We start from the raw sequence: 17,412 nt of genomic DNA on the forward strand, positions 1-17,412 counted from the left end.
CTTCGCTGAGCCAGTCACAGGGCAGGGGGCCGCGGCTCCTGCTTTCGTGCCACTTCCTGCACATAGGCGGGGCTCTAGCTTTCGCGCCAGACCCGGCCAAATCTCTGCAAATAATCTGCTCAGTCTTTTTGCACGCAGCACGTGCGTCATCCAAACTCGGCGGGAAACGCCATTTTAGCTTCTTTGCACCGCGCGGTGCACTATCGCATATAGCAGCCGCCATCTTAGGTGAACCCACAATTTTCACTGTACAGTGGCGACAATGTTTATCTGAGCACGGCCGTAGCCGCGGTGTGGGGGAGCCGGCGGCTCATTTGGGGATTTCCCTGGCGCGTGCAGCGCGTCACTCTGGCGCCGGTCACACGGCCCAGGGTTCCCCGGCATCCCCTAAGGCTGCAGAGGCAGCAGAGGTAAGGGGGACGCTGCGCGCAGCTTTGCGCAAGCCAGGGGAGCAGCCAGAGGTTCGGGGAAGGGGAGGGGAAGGGGAGGGGGGCATTTAAATTAAACGCGCGGGAAGGGGAAGATGCGGCTCGCTCGCGGCTCCGTTTTGGCGCCAGCCGGAATAAGCCCCGTTCATAAGGGGCACAAAACAGGCAAATGCTCAAATAAACTTTGCCGCTGCTGTAGCACAACCCTCACTGTTTGGCAGGGAACTCGCTCTCTTGTGAACACTGCAATACATGTAGCCTCTGGCAAGTGGTGAACTCGGCATACCCCAGGCTAGGCAAAACTCTTTCTTTGTATACTGCACACGATAACAGTCCAGTACACGTGCTCTGCGGTTCATAGTCTGGCTACTGGCTAGTAGTACTCTGGGCTCTTCCCTGTGCAGTACTCTTGTGTCTCCCCCTCTTGGCTGCCAGTATTGTGGTTCCTATCCAGGGGTCCCTCTTAATTGCGTTAACCAGGCCACCCCCTAGGCATCCTGACTACCCACCTCAGGTTTGACTCGAACAGCAATAGCCTCGTCTCCAGATCTATTCACCCTTTAGGGCAGTCTAGGGCGTGCTTTTCGAGGTTTTTTCGTTCTCCTGACTACCCCTAGACTTCTCCCTTTCAGCAGCACTGGTTCTGGACGTATTATTTCAATCTTTCTGTTTTGTGTCGCTGAAAGCCTGTCCTGATTATCTCAGCAGTGCCTCCAATTGTAACGGGTATTCCCCCACCCAATCGCAAATAGGGTCTCCTAGGCCAAATACTACTCTGGTTACAAGGCATAATAGTGTGGCGCACCTGTTGGCTTACAGGACTCCTGAGTCTCCCGCTTGATGGTATTATGGGGAAGGTCAGGACAGGCTTCTGGGGACATACCCAGGACGTACTCACGGCGACAGTGCCTCCATCTATTGCAGGCCCCAGGATATGGGGTGGAATCCCTGGAATAGAACGTCCCACTCAGGGATGAGAGATTCCAGTCTCACAACCGCTTCTTTATAATCAGGAACACTTTATTTCCTCTGCAGCACACTGTACAGCATACACAGTCACAGCAGTACTTCTCAGGAGTTCTCCCTCAGGATGACCCTGGCCTTTCACTCCCAGTCAGGACCCTGGAAGCAGGCCTAGCTCTTCCACTACCCCCTATCAGAGTAGTGGGAAAAGTCTACCAGCCTCTCCCAGGGGGAGGGCCTCAAGCCTGCCAGGTCCCTGACAGCTCGGTTAGGTAAGACTCAGCTCCTCTCAGGGTAGGAGCAACTGACTCAATACAGGAAATGCAGATCATTAAGACAGATACAAGAGCCCGCCCCTGTCCCTTATTGGACACAGGCCTGACTGCACTGCTTTCTCTGCCTCACTGATCTGCAGTGAGTGGGGAGAACCCATCTTAACTACTGGCAAACCTGCTGTTACCAGGGATTATTGCACAAAAGGAGGACAGAATAATAGCCCAAACCTACCAGGGCTATATATACATACACCGTAAATGCAGTTGGTATAATCAAGGCAAACCAGGCATAGTACCAAAAGGAGACTGTTAGTATGGGATCAACAATGGTTAACAGTTCACATCAGTTACCATAGTCCATGAGACCATCCATGCCACACTGTGATAGTAAAATGTCCAAAGGGTAAAGATCTTCCAATTGAGGGGTCCATCCGCCGGGGAGTCAGGGAAAAATAGACGCCCCAACACGTGTTTCATTCTCGCTTCATGATCCCATCATCCCATCTACATGTGTGTATATATATATATATATAATTATGCCTCACAGCATAATTCTTCCTGCATCTCCTCTTCCAGTCCACGTGCTAAGGAGATGAGCATGTGGACAGCAGGAACAGGAGAGAGGAGAGAGATGAGCACGTGGACTGGAAGAGGAGATGCAGGAAGAATTATACTGTGAGGCTTTAACATCTTTACTGAGGGAGTCGGGTTCCACCACACTGTATCACAAGAACTCATTGACAATTTCGAGCTGTCCATCCATCCCACTGGTTCCGTGGATTCAGACCTGGAGGGAGATTTGACTATTATACACTCACCTTTCAGACCCAGCTGGTTCAAGGGGCTGTTACGTCACTATTCAGTGTATATATACACAAGCGTTCAACCCCTCTCCACTACCTTTTGACAAAGTCGCCCGAGAGTGACGAAACGCGTCAGGGAGCGTCATCACGCAAACGTACGGACATTACGTCATCACGCGTGCGCAAGAACAGGCCGGTTCGTGCGCCCAACACTACGGAGGCCATCCAGCAGGGAGTTTCTCTGGGATTCCAGCACGACTTCGGTGATACACCTCTCACAACCCGAATACTCAGATGATCACGGACTCCTCATCTTGCAGAGACTGACGGACGTCTGATGAAAGTATTGATACCGGATGGTGGTGATATTATCACGAAATGCTTTTAACACTTGTACCTTTGTGAGTGTATTTCCCCCCCCCCCCCCCCCTCCCCCTTCCCACCGTTAAATATACAGTTTTATACTATGGGGCGTGCGCTCTCTCCTCTCTTTTTTCTACAGATTCCATAGGATGTGGTTTACCCTTCTGAGAGCAGCCGGAGACCCCTCTACAGACGTCACCATTTTTATTGATGAACTATCTTTGAAGGATTGGTTATCACTTTAATTTATTTTTATTAGTTTCTCTTTTTGTCAATATTGTATTGTGTGAATTTTAGGTCATTTAAATAATAAGCACTTAATTTAATTTATGCACAGGCACTTACACATTGAATATGTCAGTGTGACACTTATAGCACATGTATTCATTATATATATTTTTTTAAATAATATATTATATATTTTCAAACACTTGTAATACCCCTTAGGCGCTGCTTTTTCTTTTTTTGTTAGTCCATATATATATAGATATATAGATATACTGATATACCCGGCGTTGCCCGGGATGTAAATCCGTAATAGGTATTATTATTTATAAATAGTTGAAAAGAAACATGGAAGAAAATGTAATACGATATTGTTGTTTAAAAATGGTTTATTGTAAACACACCACAGTACAATGTATATTTTGGTGATGTAAACATGTGAGGTGTGTGTACCGCTAGGGTGGGTGTGAGGCATCGGGTGGGTGTTCAGTATGGGTGGCGGGTGGGTAGGGGAGTGCTGGCTGTGGGTGGGAGTCCCGCTAGGGTGTGAGCGGGTGTGAGGCGGCGGGTGTCTGGTGAGTGTGTGCGGCGGCTGGTCAGTGATGTCGGTGCATAGGGGTGTGAGTGTGGCGGGTGGGTGTGAGGCGGGAGGCGCCGGGTGGGTGGTGAGTGGGTGCGGCGGCTAGTCAGTGATGTCGGTGCGTAGGGGTGGGAGGCGGCGGGTGTGTGTCGAGTGTCAGGTGGGTGAGAGGCGGCAGGTGTCTGAGTGAGGGCGGCGGCTGTGGGGCGCAGGGGTGTGAGGCGGCGGGTGGCTGAAAGGCAGAGGCGGGAGGCGGCGGGAGTGCGGGCGGCAAGTGGGTGAAAGGCAGAGGCATGAGTGCGGCGCGTGGGTGAAAGGCAGGGGCGGGAGGGGGGTGAAAGGCAGCGCCGGGGGGGAAGGCAGGGGCAGGGGTGAAGGCAGGGGCGGGGGGAAGGCAGGTGCGGGGGGGGGAAGGCAGGGGCAGGGGTGAAGGCAGGGGCGGGGGGAAGGCAGGGGTGGGGGGGGGGAAGGCAGGGGTGGGGGGGGAAGGCAGGGGTGGGGGGGGGAAGGCAGGGGTGGGGGGGGAGGCAGGGGCGAGGGGGAGGCAGGAGGCAAGGGGGGCTGTCACTGTGTGTCCCTGTGTGTGTCAGTGTGTCTGTCACTGTGTGTGTCAGTGTGTCTGTCACTGTGTATGTCGGGGGGGTGGGGAGGGGGGGTCAAAAACGCAGCTGAGGGAGGGGTCAAAAACAGAGCTGGGGAGGGGTCAAAAACGGAGCTGGGGGAGGGGTCAAAAATGGAGCTGGTGGAGGGGTCAAAAACAGAGCTGGTGATGGGTCAAAAACGAAGCTGGGGGAGGGGGTCAAAAAGAGAGCTGGGGGGGTCAAAAAGGGAGCTGGAGGGTGTCAAAAACGGAGCTGGGGGAGGGCTCAAAAACAAAGCTGGGAGAGGGTCAAAACCGGAGCTGGGGGGGTCAAACACCCCCCCCCCCTCCCCAGCAATACCTCACCTCAGGCAGCAGCAGCAGCAGTGTGGCCAGGGGTTGGGGACCCCTGGGTTAGAGCGCACCGGCCAATGAGAGCCGTGGGGGGCAGGCAATCCGGAGGGGTGAGACGTGTGTGTATATACTGTTAGACCACACCGGCCAATGAGAGGTGTGCGGGGGTGGGTGGGCCAAGGGAGCCATCTCATTGGCCTGAGGCGGAGTGAGCCCTATAGGCTTAAGCTTGCTGCATGGTCACAGCTTTGAGCACAGCCAGTGTTAAGATGCATAGCCAGAAAACCCACCCACAGACAGCTGTTTCGACCTTAATGGGTCTCATCAGTGTGGGGTTGGTTAACTGGCTATGCAATGAAGCGAAAGGATGGGGTTTACCATACTGAGTTAAGTTATGGTGAGTTAAAAAAAGTGACAAAAACCCTTCACAGCAAAGCATTTAGCAAATGTAAAAATACTGTATGCTCATTTGCATGTCTTAGCCAGGTCTGCAACCCCGCCTTTCACCATTATCTCCCAGCACACAGCACTTCCACTGCAGCAAGGGATTCTGGGAAATGACATGCAAATGAGCACACAGTGCCACTTTCTGCTTCAAAAACCATTTTATACATGGTTCCCTATAGGCTTAAGCTTGCTGCATGGTCACAGCTTTATATATTTATATATTTATATATACTGTATATATATATATATATATATATATATATATATATATATATATATATATATATACCATAATACTGAGTAAAGTTATGGTGAGTAAAAAAAAGTGACAAAAACCCTCCACAGGAAAGCAAATATGCAAATGCAACTGTATGCTCATCTGCATGTCTTAGGCAGGTCTGCAACCCCGCCTTTCCCCATTATCACCCAGCATACAGCACTTCCACTGCAGCAAGGGATTCTGGGAAATGACATGCAAATGAGCACAGTTGCCTATAGGGAACCATGTTAAAAATGGTTTTTGAGGCAAAAAGTGACACTGTGTGCTCATTTGCATGTCATTTCCCAGAATCCCTTGCTGCAGTGGAAGTGCTGTATGCTGGGTGATAATGGGGAAAGGCGGGGTTGCAGACCTGCCTAAGACATGCAGGTGAGCATACAGTTGTATTTGCATATATATATATATATATATATATATATATATATAACGACAAACCTATACATTTGCTCGCCCCGGGCGAGTGGATTTAACCCCCGGGCGAGTAAATATTGGCCCAAGCAGCACACGTTTGGTACTAGGTGGCGAGTAGATTTTTTTGTGTGGCGAGTAGATTTTATATATATATATATATATATATAACCAATTGATTGCTATCCCAAAGGGAGAAGCGCAGGGATTCACTTTCTGTTTTGCACATTTTGTATGGCCAAATCCTTCACCAGCTGCATGCTCCTTATATGGAGAAGCGCGGTGATTATATATTTGTTTTACATTATAAGTAGGGAGGAGGCAGGTAACTACAGGCCAGAGGGGAAATTCATAGAAAAATTGCTAAAAAGATAGTATTATTAAATAACTTAAGTCCCATAACTTGCATGATTCCAAGCAGCTTGTATTTGCTGGGCTGAACTAAGGTCAAACACTTCTGATCGATATTTTTCTGGATGATTATGATAAGAGATCCGGGTGGAGAACTTGTTTATCAGTATTTTTCAGTGGCTAAATGAAGAAGGCATTGGATGAAGGAGAGGCAAGTGAGTGTTTTCAGTATGGGGAGTAGATTCAGAGGAGAGCAAGTAACTAGTGGAGTGCCTCAGGGATCTGTACTTGAACCGGTGCTCTTTAATTTAATATATCTTTATTCGTCACATTACAGATGGTCATGTTTTCAGGATATCCCATCTTCAGCACAGGTGGCTCAATCAGAGGCTCTGTCTTTGACTGAGCCACCTGTGCTGGAGCTGGGACTGACTGAGCCACCTGTGCTGGATCTGGGACTGACTGAGCCACCTGTGCTGGATCTGGGACTGACTGAGCCACCTGTGCTGGAGCTGGGACTGATTGAGCTACCTGTGCTGGAGCTGGGACTGACTGAGCCACCTGTGCTGGAGCTGGGACTGACTGAGCCACCTGTGCTGGAGCTGGGACTGATTGAGCCAGCTGTGCTGGAGCTGGGATAACCTGAACTGTTGGGTTGGGCTTGAGGACTGGAGTTGAGCACCACTGGTCTACATAAAACGTATCAGGATAGACTCATGGACCTCAACATTTAGAACTTGGAGGAGAGAACGAAGAAAGGGGGGGGGGTTACTGAAACGTTCAAATACTGTGTGTAAAGGATGAGGTAAACCTATTTTAGAGCACACAGTTCAGTCAGGTTTAGAGGAAATGTGAAGCGAGAGGGTATTACAGTAAGGGAATTCAAAATTGTCGAGGAACAAATAAGATCTGATGTTTTGCAACAGATTGGAAATTGGGTGTATTGAGTGGGCCCCTTTTTTTATCTCCTGTCAAACTCTGTCTCTGTCGTCGTGCTCGGTCCTTTTGAAATCTGTTCCTCTCACCATAGGGTGACTCAGTGATGAAATAACATCCGTTAAGGTATACACCCGCATCTAATAGACTGAGGAGCTCTGTAGTCCTAGGGTTCACCAGCAGATAAATTTACCCTACCTTGTTTTTTTTAATAAGGGTTTAGTGAACTTAAATGTAAAGGTGTGTGTGTGTCTATACTGTACAATAGGATATACATGTTTTGACCTCACTACTTTTTTTTCCCCCTTTCTTTCATTGATCTTTAAACTGTGTTTTTACTCCCAGAAAAAAAAGAGCCTAGGACTGAAGTTAGCTTTGTGAAACAACGGTTTTTCGAAGACCCTTATCTGAGAGGCTCGGGATAATAGTTTTGTTGAGAAGCCTCAGACGTTGGCATTTAAAACAGGTCTGTGCTTTATGGCGGGATGGAGCAAGTTAGGCCGCGTCCATAGTGGATCAGACGGCGCGAGTGCCAAATACAAACAACTGGAGGCCAATGCGCGTGTCCATAGATCGTGCACGTGAGCGCCGAGGCGGCCAATGCATGGCGAGACAAACTTGTTTGAATTTGCAGCGCGACGGCCAGGTTATGTGTGCGGTTCAGCCAATGAGGGCGAACTGCTCACGTGACATCACGGGCACGCCCACCATAGTGCAACATTGCAGGCCACGGATCTCTTAAAGTACAGACAATGCGCTCGGTCGCGAGCGCGCACCTACTATTGAGGCGGCCTTAGAATAAATGGCAGAGGTTGCTGCGTGTACACTACTGTAGGCTTTGGGCCTATTAAAAATCAAATCAAAAACAGTTGTGAAAAGTTAAGAAATAAGGTTTGTCATCTTTTATAAGCATCACAATGAGATTCATTTCGTGATGGTTACCTTTTTGATTGGGGCTGGGGGGAGGGGGAATTGTACCTTTAAATTGTCCACTTGTGAGAGATGCTTTGAAAAACTCAACTTGCCAGCTGTGTGTGACATATTTACAAGGCAACACACAGAGTAAACCAGGACAATCAGCGCATCACCAGTGTGAAAGGCAAAAGGCTTGGGGAGAGGGGGTGCCGGATACCGTAACACTGTGGGGGAGGTGACTGAGCCTTGGACAAGGTGAGGGTCAGGGTGGCTGGCGTTCTGCCTGGATGAGTGTGACTGGAATAGAACATAATGAGGGTGTGTCCAAAGAGTAGGTCAGGTGCAGTGGGTGCTCGGGGTGGCACATGCCTAGATGCAGGCATAAGCTCAAGGGTAGAGATTCCCAGGGTGGGGATGCCCAGGATGCAGGTGGTGGTCCTGCCTGTGTCATTGACCCTCCTTTTTATTCACTTCAGATATGATGCCTCTTCTTCACAATTACATCACAGTAGATAGAGACTCTGCTGTCAAGCCCCAAACACCTGGAGATTATTTACACCATGTGTAAGAAGGTGAGCAGCTGTGTGTCAGTTGGACAAATGGAAAGGAGAACACACTGGGTGGGAGCACGGTGGGAATTAGGAGCCTGTGATTGCATGTGGGGGCTGAGCAACAGAGAATTTTACAAGTAATGTTTTCCACCATTCAGTTAAGCTTTGCAAGCAGTCTGCTTAGACATTGTTTTTGGAGGGCTCAATACTTGGATCATGAAGGGTCCTGCAATTGCGGTGTAAGGGCAGAGACTGTGTGTGTTTGTGAGGGGGTGGGGCTCTGGTGAACTGTCATTTTGGTTGTGAGGCAAGAAGGGGCTTAGGGCAGCAGTGGGAGGTTGAAGGGGGTGAGGAAGAGGTGTAGCCTAGTGGTGCTTCATTTCCACCCCTTTTGTGTCAGGTACTGACAGGGGAAGCCGGGGAAGATGCCGAGTGCCACGCAGCAAAGCTCCTGGAGGTCATTGTCTTGCACTGCAAAGGCCGAGGAATTGATCAGGTAATTTGGAACTGGGTGCTGCTAAGGCTCATTGCCCACCCCACTCTGAGACATGCTGTCCATACTTCATTTTTTCGGATAAAGTTTTCACACTATGAGCTCTATGCACAAAGCGCCGAAAAGTTTTTTATCGCCACAAAATGCTTTTGGTATTCAGTAAGCGCCGAGAATTTGCCAAAATCGGCATTTTTTTGACCCGATAAAAAATTATCGGCAGGCGGCTGGCGAGAAGCCACTTTTCAGCACCTTTCGCCACTTTTTTAAATCGGCTGTATTCTAGTAGCCCCGATCCTGTTTTCGGTGCTTATCGGAGCTGATCGGCAGTCTCGAAAAGCTATTTTTTCGGCAAATCGTCCCGCCAACTACAATTAGTCCTTGTTACGTGTGTGTGTATATGTCGGATCTAGAAATAAAAGCCAGGTGTGAATCACTAGTTTCCTGAACCCCATAACCAGTGTCTGGACGTCCCCGCTTCACAATATCTGAAGCAGCAATCCCGCCTGTGATCTTGCCTGATCCGCAGACCCTCAATGTCCAGGTACCCTCATTCCCGCAATGTTATACATTGGAGGGGATGTGTTCCCTACCTGTCTTCCGATGTCTTCCGTGTGAAGCTTGAGTCATATTTGGAAGAAAGCATTATAGGTTATTTCGGTGTAGTATAGGGCAGTTAAGATATATAGGGTAAATAAGATATCCAGATCCAGAGTGTGGGGGCGAGTGAGAGAGAGTGGGGGGGAGAGAGAGAGAGGGGGGAGAGGGAGAGAGAGGGGGGGGAGAGGGAGAGTGTGGGGGAGAGAGGGAGAGTGTGGGGGGAGAGGGAGAGAGTGGGGGGGGAGGGAGAGAGTGGGGGGGAGAGGGAGAGAGTGGGGGGGGAGAGGGAGAGAGTGGGGGGGAGAGGGAGAGAGTGGGGGGGGGGGAGAGGGAGAGAGTGGGGGGGAGAGGGAGAGAGTGGGGGGAGAGGGAGAGAGTGGGGGGGAGAGGGAGAGAGTGGGGGAGAGGGAGAGAGTGGGGGGGAGGGAGAGAGAGTGGGGGAGAGGGAGAGAGAGTGGGGGAGAGGGAGAGAGCGTGGGGGAGAGGGAGAGAGCGTGGGGGAGAGGGAGAGAGAGTGGGGGAGAGGGAGAGAGAGTGGGGGAGAGGGAGAGAGAGTGGGGGAGAGGGAGAGAGTGGGGGAGAGAGGGAGACTGACTGACTGGGTAGGTGACTGACTGACTGACTGACTGGGTAGGTGACTGACTGACTGGGTAGGTGACTGACTGACTGACTGACTGGGTAGGTGACTGACTGACTGACTGACTGACTGGGTAGGTGACTGACTGACTGGGTAGGTGACTGACTGACTGACTGGGTAGGTGACTGACTGACTGACTGGGTAGGTGTCTGACTGACTGGGTAGGTGACTGACTGACTGACTGGGTAGGTGACTGACTGACTGACTGACTAACTGGGTAGGTAACTGACTGATTGACTGACTGAGTAGGTGACTGACTGACTGAATAACTGGGCAGGTGACTGACTGACTGACTGGGTAGGTGACTGACTGACTGACTGACTGGGTAGGTGACTGACTGACTGACTGGGTAGGTGACTGACTGACTGACTGGGTAGGTGACTGACTGACTGGGTAGGTGACTGACTGACTGACTAACTGGGTAGGTAACTGACTGATTGACTGACTGGGTAGGTGACTGACTGACTGACTGACTAACTGGGTAGGTGACTGACTGACTGACTGACTGACTGGGTAGGTGACTGACTGACTGGGTAGGTGACTGACTGACTGGGTAGGTGACTGACTGACTGGGTAGGTGACTGACTGACTGGGTAGGTGACTGACTGGGTAGGTGACTGACTGACTGACTGACAGACTGGGTAGGTGACTGACTGACTGACTGACAGACTGGGTAGGTGACTGACTGACTGACTGACAGACTGGGTAGGTGACTGACTGACTGACTGGGTAGGTGACTGACTGACTGGGTAGGTTACTGACTGACTGACTGGGTAGGTGACTGACTGACTGGGTAGGTGACTGACTGGGTAGGTGACTGACTGACAGACTGGGTAGGTGACTGACTGACTGACTGACTGACTGACAGACTGGGTAGGTGACTGACTGACTGACTGACTGACTGGGTAGGTGACTGACTGACTGACAGACTGGGTAGGTGACTGACTGACTGACTGGGTAGGTGACTGACTGACTGGGTAGGTTACTGACTGACTGACTGACTGGGTAGGTGACTGACTGACTGACAGACTGGGTAGGTGACTGACTGACTGACTGACTGACAGACTGGGTAGGTGACTGACTGACTGGGTAGGTGACTGACTGACTGGGTAGGTGACTGACTGACTGACTGACTGGGTAGGTGACTGACTGACTGACTGGGTAGGTGACTGACTGACTGGGCAGGTGACTGACTGACTGGGTAGGTGACTGACTGACTGACTGACTGACTGGGTAGGTGACTGACTGACTGACTTGGTAGGTGACTGACTGACTGACTGACTGGGCAGGTGACTGACTGGGCAGGTGACTGACTGACTGACTGGGCAGGTGAGTGACTGACTGACTGGGTAGGTGACTGACTGACTGGGTAGGTGACTGACTGACTGGGTAGGTGACTGACTGGGTAGGTGACTGACTGGGTAGGTGACTGACTGACTGGGTAGGTGACTGACTGACTAACTGGGTAGGTGACTGACTTGTTGGGTGGGTGGGTAGGTGACTGACTTGGGTGGGTGGGTAGGTAGGTAGGTGACTGACTTGTTGGGTGGGTGACTGACTTGGTGGGTGACTGACTTGGGTGGTTGGGTTGGGTGGGTGGGTGACTGACTTGTTGGGTGGGTGGGTGGGTGACTGACTTGTATTGTGTGACTGACTTGTTGGGTGGGTAGGTGTCTGACTGACTGGGTGTTGGGTAGGTAGGTGACTGACTGGTTGGGTAGGTAGGTGACTGACTGGGTGGGTAGGTAGGTGACTGACTGGGTGGGTGGGTGACTGGGTGGGTGGGTGACTGACTACTTGTGGTCTCTCTCTCCCCCCTCCCCCCCTACACACACACACACACACACACACACACACACACACTCTCTCTCCCCCCTACACACACACACACACACACACACACACACTCTCTCCCCCCCTACACACACACACACTCTCTCTCTCTCCCCCCCCTACACACACACACACACTCCTCCCCCCCCCCCCCTACTCACCGTGGATCGCTGTGGTCTCCGGTCTCTGTGACAGCCGAGGAAGCGGCAGGCCGGATGTCGCCCTCGGCCTCGGCGGCTGTCACTGCGGGTCACCGGGTGGGAGTGAGGGATCCGGACACAGGGGAGAGAGGAGTGGGGGGGCTAGTGATGCGGCTGGTCACCGGGTGTCAGACACGCCGCAACATGAGGGCAGCGGCAGCCTCAGCTCAGTGGCTGAAGATGGTGAAGGAGGAGACCATCTTCTCACAACAAGCTGATCCGAGCTGCCACGCGGGGTCACGGAGGCCGGGGACACGGAATTGGAGGTGAGATCGGGAGTGAGTGGGGAGATTGGGGTGTCAGGGGGGGTCACGGAGGCCGGGAGAGATTGGGGTGTCGGGGGGGGGGGGGTCACGGAGGCCAGGAGAGATTGGGGTGAGGGGGGGTCACGGAGGCCGGGAGAGATTGGGATGGGGGGGGGGGGAGCGGATGGCCCGATGGGAGGGGGGAGGGGCGACAGATGGCCCTGCAGGGGCCTGAGGCAGACAGGCGTGGAAGGGGCTGGCTGCCGGAAGGGGGAGGAGTGGAAGCGCTGAGGAGGGAAAGTTGCTGAGAGGCGGGGGAGGAGCGAAGGCACTGTTCAGAGAGCCGGAGGTTAAATCCACATGCCCCGGGCGTGTAAATGTATATAATTGTCGAACACTGTGTATATATATATATATATATATATATATATATATATATATATATTACCCCAACAACCCCTATAACCCCTAACATACACATATATGCACATCAATGATACTATAGGCCGGCAGGGGCCCTCGGGTGTTACCCGCAGGCCTGCAGTACCAATTATGTGCCCCCCCCAAAATTAATGTCAAAACACATACATACTTATAAATAAATAACCCCCCCCTTAACACATACAGTATAGTAATGGGCACAATTACTATTACCCACAAATGGATAATAGTGAATGTGCCCATTTTAAATACATAAACACCAATCAATACATTAAATACAGTACGTATAGCACTCACCCATGTCCGCCTGCCACGATGAAGGCCATCCTCATCTTCATCCTGTTCATGCCCCCTCCGCTGCTGCAAAACAGACACAAGAATGAAAACATCCAATGTAATGTCCCCGAACCCCTTAATCACCATAGCGGTTATTAACCGCTACAGTCATTAAGGGGTTAACCCACCCTCAACCACCACTCGGGAGGCCTACATACCCTCCCACACTAACCCCCCACCCTTTGAGGCCTAACCACCCTCACCCACTATCCACAAGGGAGGCCTACCCACATACCCTTGGGGCCAATAACCCCTCCCCCCACCCCCAGTACCCACAATAAAAACAATACACAGCCCCACATTAAACATCATTATATTTATTCAATACATTACCCACCCCCTGTGCCCCCCCATAAATACACGATTTATTCTTTTACATACAGGGTTCATACCCCAGCCCCACGCGAGTCCCCGGCGGGCTGGCGGGTCACCTGACAGACCTACAGGGTACCAGCAACTTGTTTCACACAGGTTCTGGAGGCCTGTTGGTGGGTCCGCCAAGTGCCATGGCCCCTAGGTGGTCTCATTGGGTCACCGTGGGCCACAATTGGGTCCCCACGGTAGGCCCGTGGATGTCTGGGATCCCCGGGTCAGACCCACAGGTGTCTGCGGGGCCTCGGGTGGTTCACACGGGGATCTGGGGAACTCACGAGTGCTCACTATGGGTCCGCGGTGCCCCCACGGATGTGGGACCACCGGTTCTTCCCCGCACACTACGGGTCCGCGGTGCCCCCACGGATATGGGACCACTGGTTCTTCCCCGCAGACTACGGGTCCGCGGTGCCCCCACAGATGTGGGACCACCGGTTCATCCCCGCAGGTGTCACCCGTGGAACCACCAGCCTGATACCCGTGAGATACCCGAGGATACCGCAGGTGGTCTCCAGAGGTCTCACGCAGAACCAAGGAACCAACCCTGAATGTAAAAAAAATAAACCTGGCCTATACATTCAATACATACATCCCCCCCCCAACACCTACAGTACAATAATGTGCAAAATAACTATTATCCAGATAGGGATAATAGATTATTTGCCCATTATTAAACACATTAACTAGCATATTAAAATAAATAAAGTACTACTGACCTCATCAATAAGAAGCCCCCGTCGCCAGCAACATTCTTGTCTTTCGTTGCCCACAAAATACATAGCCAATACATAGCCAATACATTGCAATTACATTCAGATATTAATTAACCCCTTAAACACCTTATCGGATAATAACCGCAAAGGTAATTAAGGGGTTAAGCCACACTGGCCCGATACCCACCCTTCACCCAATCATTTGTACAGTGGCTTCATCATGCAACTATATATATATATATATATATATATATATATATATATATATATATATATATACACTTGCGACACACTTTATTCGAGCTCGGCTAGTCCCACGAATTCGGGTATACCCGGGTGTATTGAGGTTTGTGACTGTTTTCTGCCCGAGTGCATTGGGTTATTTTCCAGGCAGGGATTGAAGAATTTTATTCCCGCTGGCTGCAATACTGCACAGTATATATATATATACTGCATTACAATTCATGAATTTATGCCATCTGGTAGACACGCGAAGCACTGCAACCTATTAAATCCTAATCATTATCATTTAACAGATCAGCCGCCTGTCAGCCAGGAATGAACCCAGGCTGGGAAGGCAAACGCAACGGGGCTTGTCAGAGGTGAGGAGCGGCGCATTCCAGGTATCTGCCAGGTACATATTGGCTATTTGCTCGAATAAAGTGTGTCGGTGCAGTATACACACACACACACACACACATATATATATATATATATATATATATATATATATGTATGCACACACAGCTGTCTCTTACACATACCAATACTCCTTGTTTTTCCATCCCTATACACCAATAGGGACCACATAGTATCCACACACACTTTTAGTTATGCTACTATCTCCCACATTTCCACACCTACCCACACCATTTTTATTAACTCCCACTCCACACACCCCTTTTGTAAAGCACTGTATACACTGTGGGCTCTCCATTAATTTATATTCACACGGATACACACACACACACACACACATCACTTTCTTTCAGGAACCATTTAACACCTCTAGCCATAAATCTCATCTACACCCGGGGAAGGACAAGCACAGATAACATTCCAAGAGAGACTGTTTTTAAGTATTCCCTTTGTTTGCTTCATTCATTGTAACATCGCCGGAAGAAGAGATCAGTGTATCTCGAAAGCTCGCACAAATAAAAGCATTTCGTTAGCCACAGAACGGTATCATCTATTTATTTTTTGATTTTATATATATATATATATATATATATATATATATATATATATATATATATATATACACACACACATGATGAACCAATATACAAATAAATGTAGAAGGGTTATCAAAAACATGCTCTACTACAAATACCACTTCTCCATACAGACACAATACAATAAAATCAATTTCCTTTAATAATCCAATCTGATCTTCCAATCAAAATCCTCAAATGCCAATCAAAAGCCACAAATGCCACTGAAAACATTGCATTTACATTGTATACATGATGCATACAATCTATGTACCATATACATTCTGCAAATGAATGTTAACAATAACATATTCCAAACAAAATACCAATACATCCAAACAAGTATACTATTTAAACCAATCCAGTAACCATAAATCAATTAGCATTCATTAATTAAATCCCTAAACAATTTACATTCCATCCCTAACAATTAAACAATTAACTAATTCAATCGTTGAACAGAACAAGTTATCCTCTGATAAAATATAAGTACCAAAAAGAATACAATATACAAAAGCAAGCCTCACCCTGACCTAAAGTACACCATACAATAGCAAAAATTACATCTATCTAATTTTAAAATACATGATACACAGATTTATGCATAGCAGCATAGCCAAAATAATTTAAAACACAGCAAATCAAGCTTTTAAAACAACATCATTTCTTACCCTGTTTGCATATATCGATCTAGACATACATACATACAGTGGCAAGAAATGATATACCAAAAATAAATAAATACACATGTAAAAAAGCTTCAAAAAAAAGAACAAGTTAAATAAAATACATTTCTTTAGTTTACTTACCATTACTTGACTCACTCACCGACTCCCGTTGAACAGCTTACTCTTGAACCAATCCACCACGCACAGGAACCCATAAAATAAAAAACCATAAAATAATAAACATTGTGTGACAGGGTAAATAAAAGCCACCAGCTATATGCCTGGCAGACCTATGTTTAGTCTGCAGTGCAGCAGTGATTAGGTTAACTTCAGCTGGGAACCTCAGAACAATTAGTTGGATCCCAGCTGCCTAATCAAGGTGTGTTAAAAACCCCAGGCTGTAGACACATGTGGCCTAGCTGTTCAGGAGAGAGGAGATTACTGATAGAAGGTCTGTCTGTTGTATGCTATCTGAAACAGGAAAATCCCCTAAAACTCTGGAGAGAGAACAGCTTGATACAAGGTCTGTTAGCAAAGTACATGGTTTATGAACTGTCTGTCTCCTGCATAGAAAAGAGTAGTTGCCTTATTTTTACTCTGTCTGATAAAGAGAAACTGTTTTGTCTGCTGAAGAAAAATAATTTTTTCTTTTGTTTGCTGATGAAAAGCTATTTTTGTTTTGTGTGCTGTATAAATTAAGGCTAAATAAATAAGCCTTATCCAAAGAACCTGCGTGTGTAGTTGCATTTACCCTGCAACACATTGAAATAAAAATCCAAAACAATCCACGGGTCTTCTATTTGTAATCCATCTTCATCTGTATTCTTCTTTCTTTTATCTGCGGCTCTCTTCCGGGGTCTTCTTGTCTTCTTCGGCCACGTCCTTCCTCCTCGGCGTCTGCCTTCAAAATGAGATGACATAGGCTTTTAAAGGCCTATGACGTCACATTTTCGTCATGGTTCCCACGGCCCTGATTGGGCTGTGAAAACCATGTGTTTTGGCCGAGAAAAAAAAAATGACGTCACTTAAAGGCAATGAAAGCACAGCCAATCAGAATGGCTTTGCTTCAATTGCCTTTCAGATGACGTCATGAAAAGAAACATGGCCGGCCTCACATGGTACGGTAGCCAATCAGAGCGTGGGAACTCCATACCAACTCTGATTGGCTCTAGTATACCATGTGACAGAGGCTTGGGGGAGAACG

At 49.0% G+C, this 17,412-nt stretch overlaps 1 protein-coding gene across 5 annotated transcripts in view; it reads left to right on the forward strand.

The window, feature by feature from the left end:
- Positions 1-14,881, forward strand: part of LOC142481321 (importin-8-like) — a 33,740-nt gene extending 18,859 nt beyond the window's left edge. For 2 of the 5 annotated variants that reach the window (XM_075582787.1, XM_075582781.1), the window contains exon 7: positions 2,492-3,524. In XM_075582787.1, coding sequence (XP_075438902.1) covers positions 2,492-2,592 — 101 coding nt within the window. In that variant the 3' untranslated portion in view covers positions 2,593-3,524. Of the gene's footprint in view, positions 1-2,491; positions 3,525-7,338; positions 7,460-8,384; positions 8,481-8,859; positions 8,956-14,862 lie in introns of those variants that run through there. The other 3 variants (XM_075582783.1, XM_075582784.1, XM_075582782.1) reach the window with 3 other exon arrangements.
- Positions 14,882-17,412: the final 2,531 nt, after the last annotated feature.

This window comes from Ascaphus truei, unplaced genomic scaffold, assembly GCF_040206685.1.
Source record: "Ascaphus truei isolate aAscTru1 unplaced genomic scaffold, aAscTru1.hap1 HAP1_SCAFFOLD_2512, whole genome shotgun sequence".
Classification (NCBI taxonomy): domain Eukaryota; kingdom Metazoa; phylum Chordata; class Amphibia; order Anura; family Ascaphidae; genus Ascaphus; species Ascaphus truei.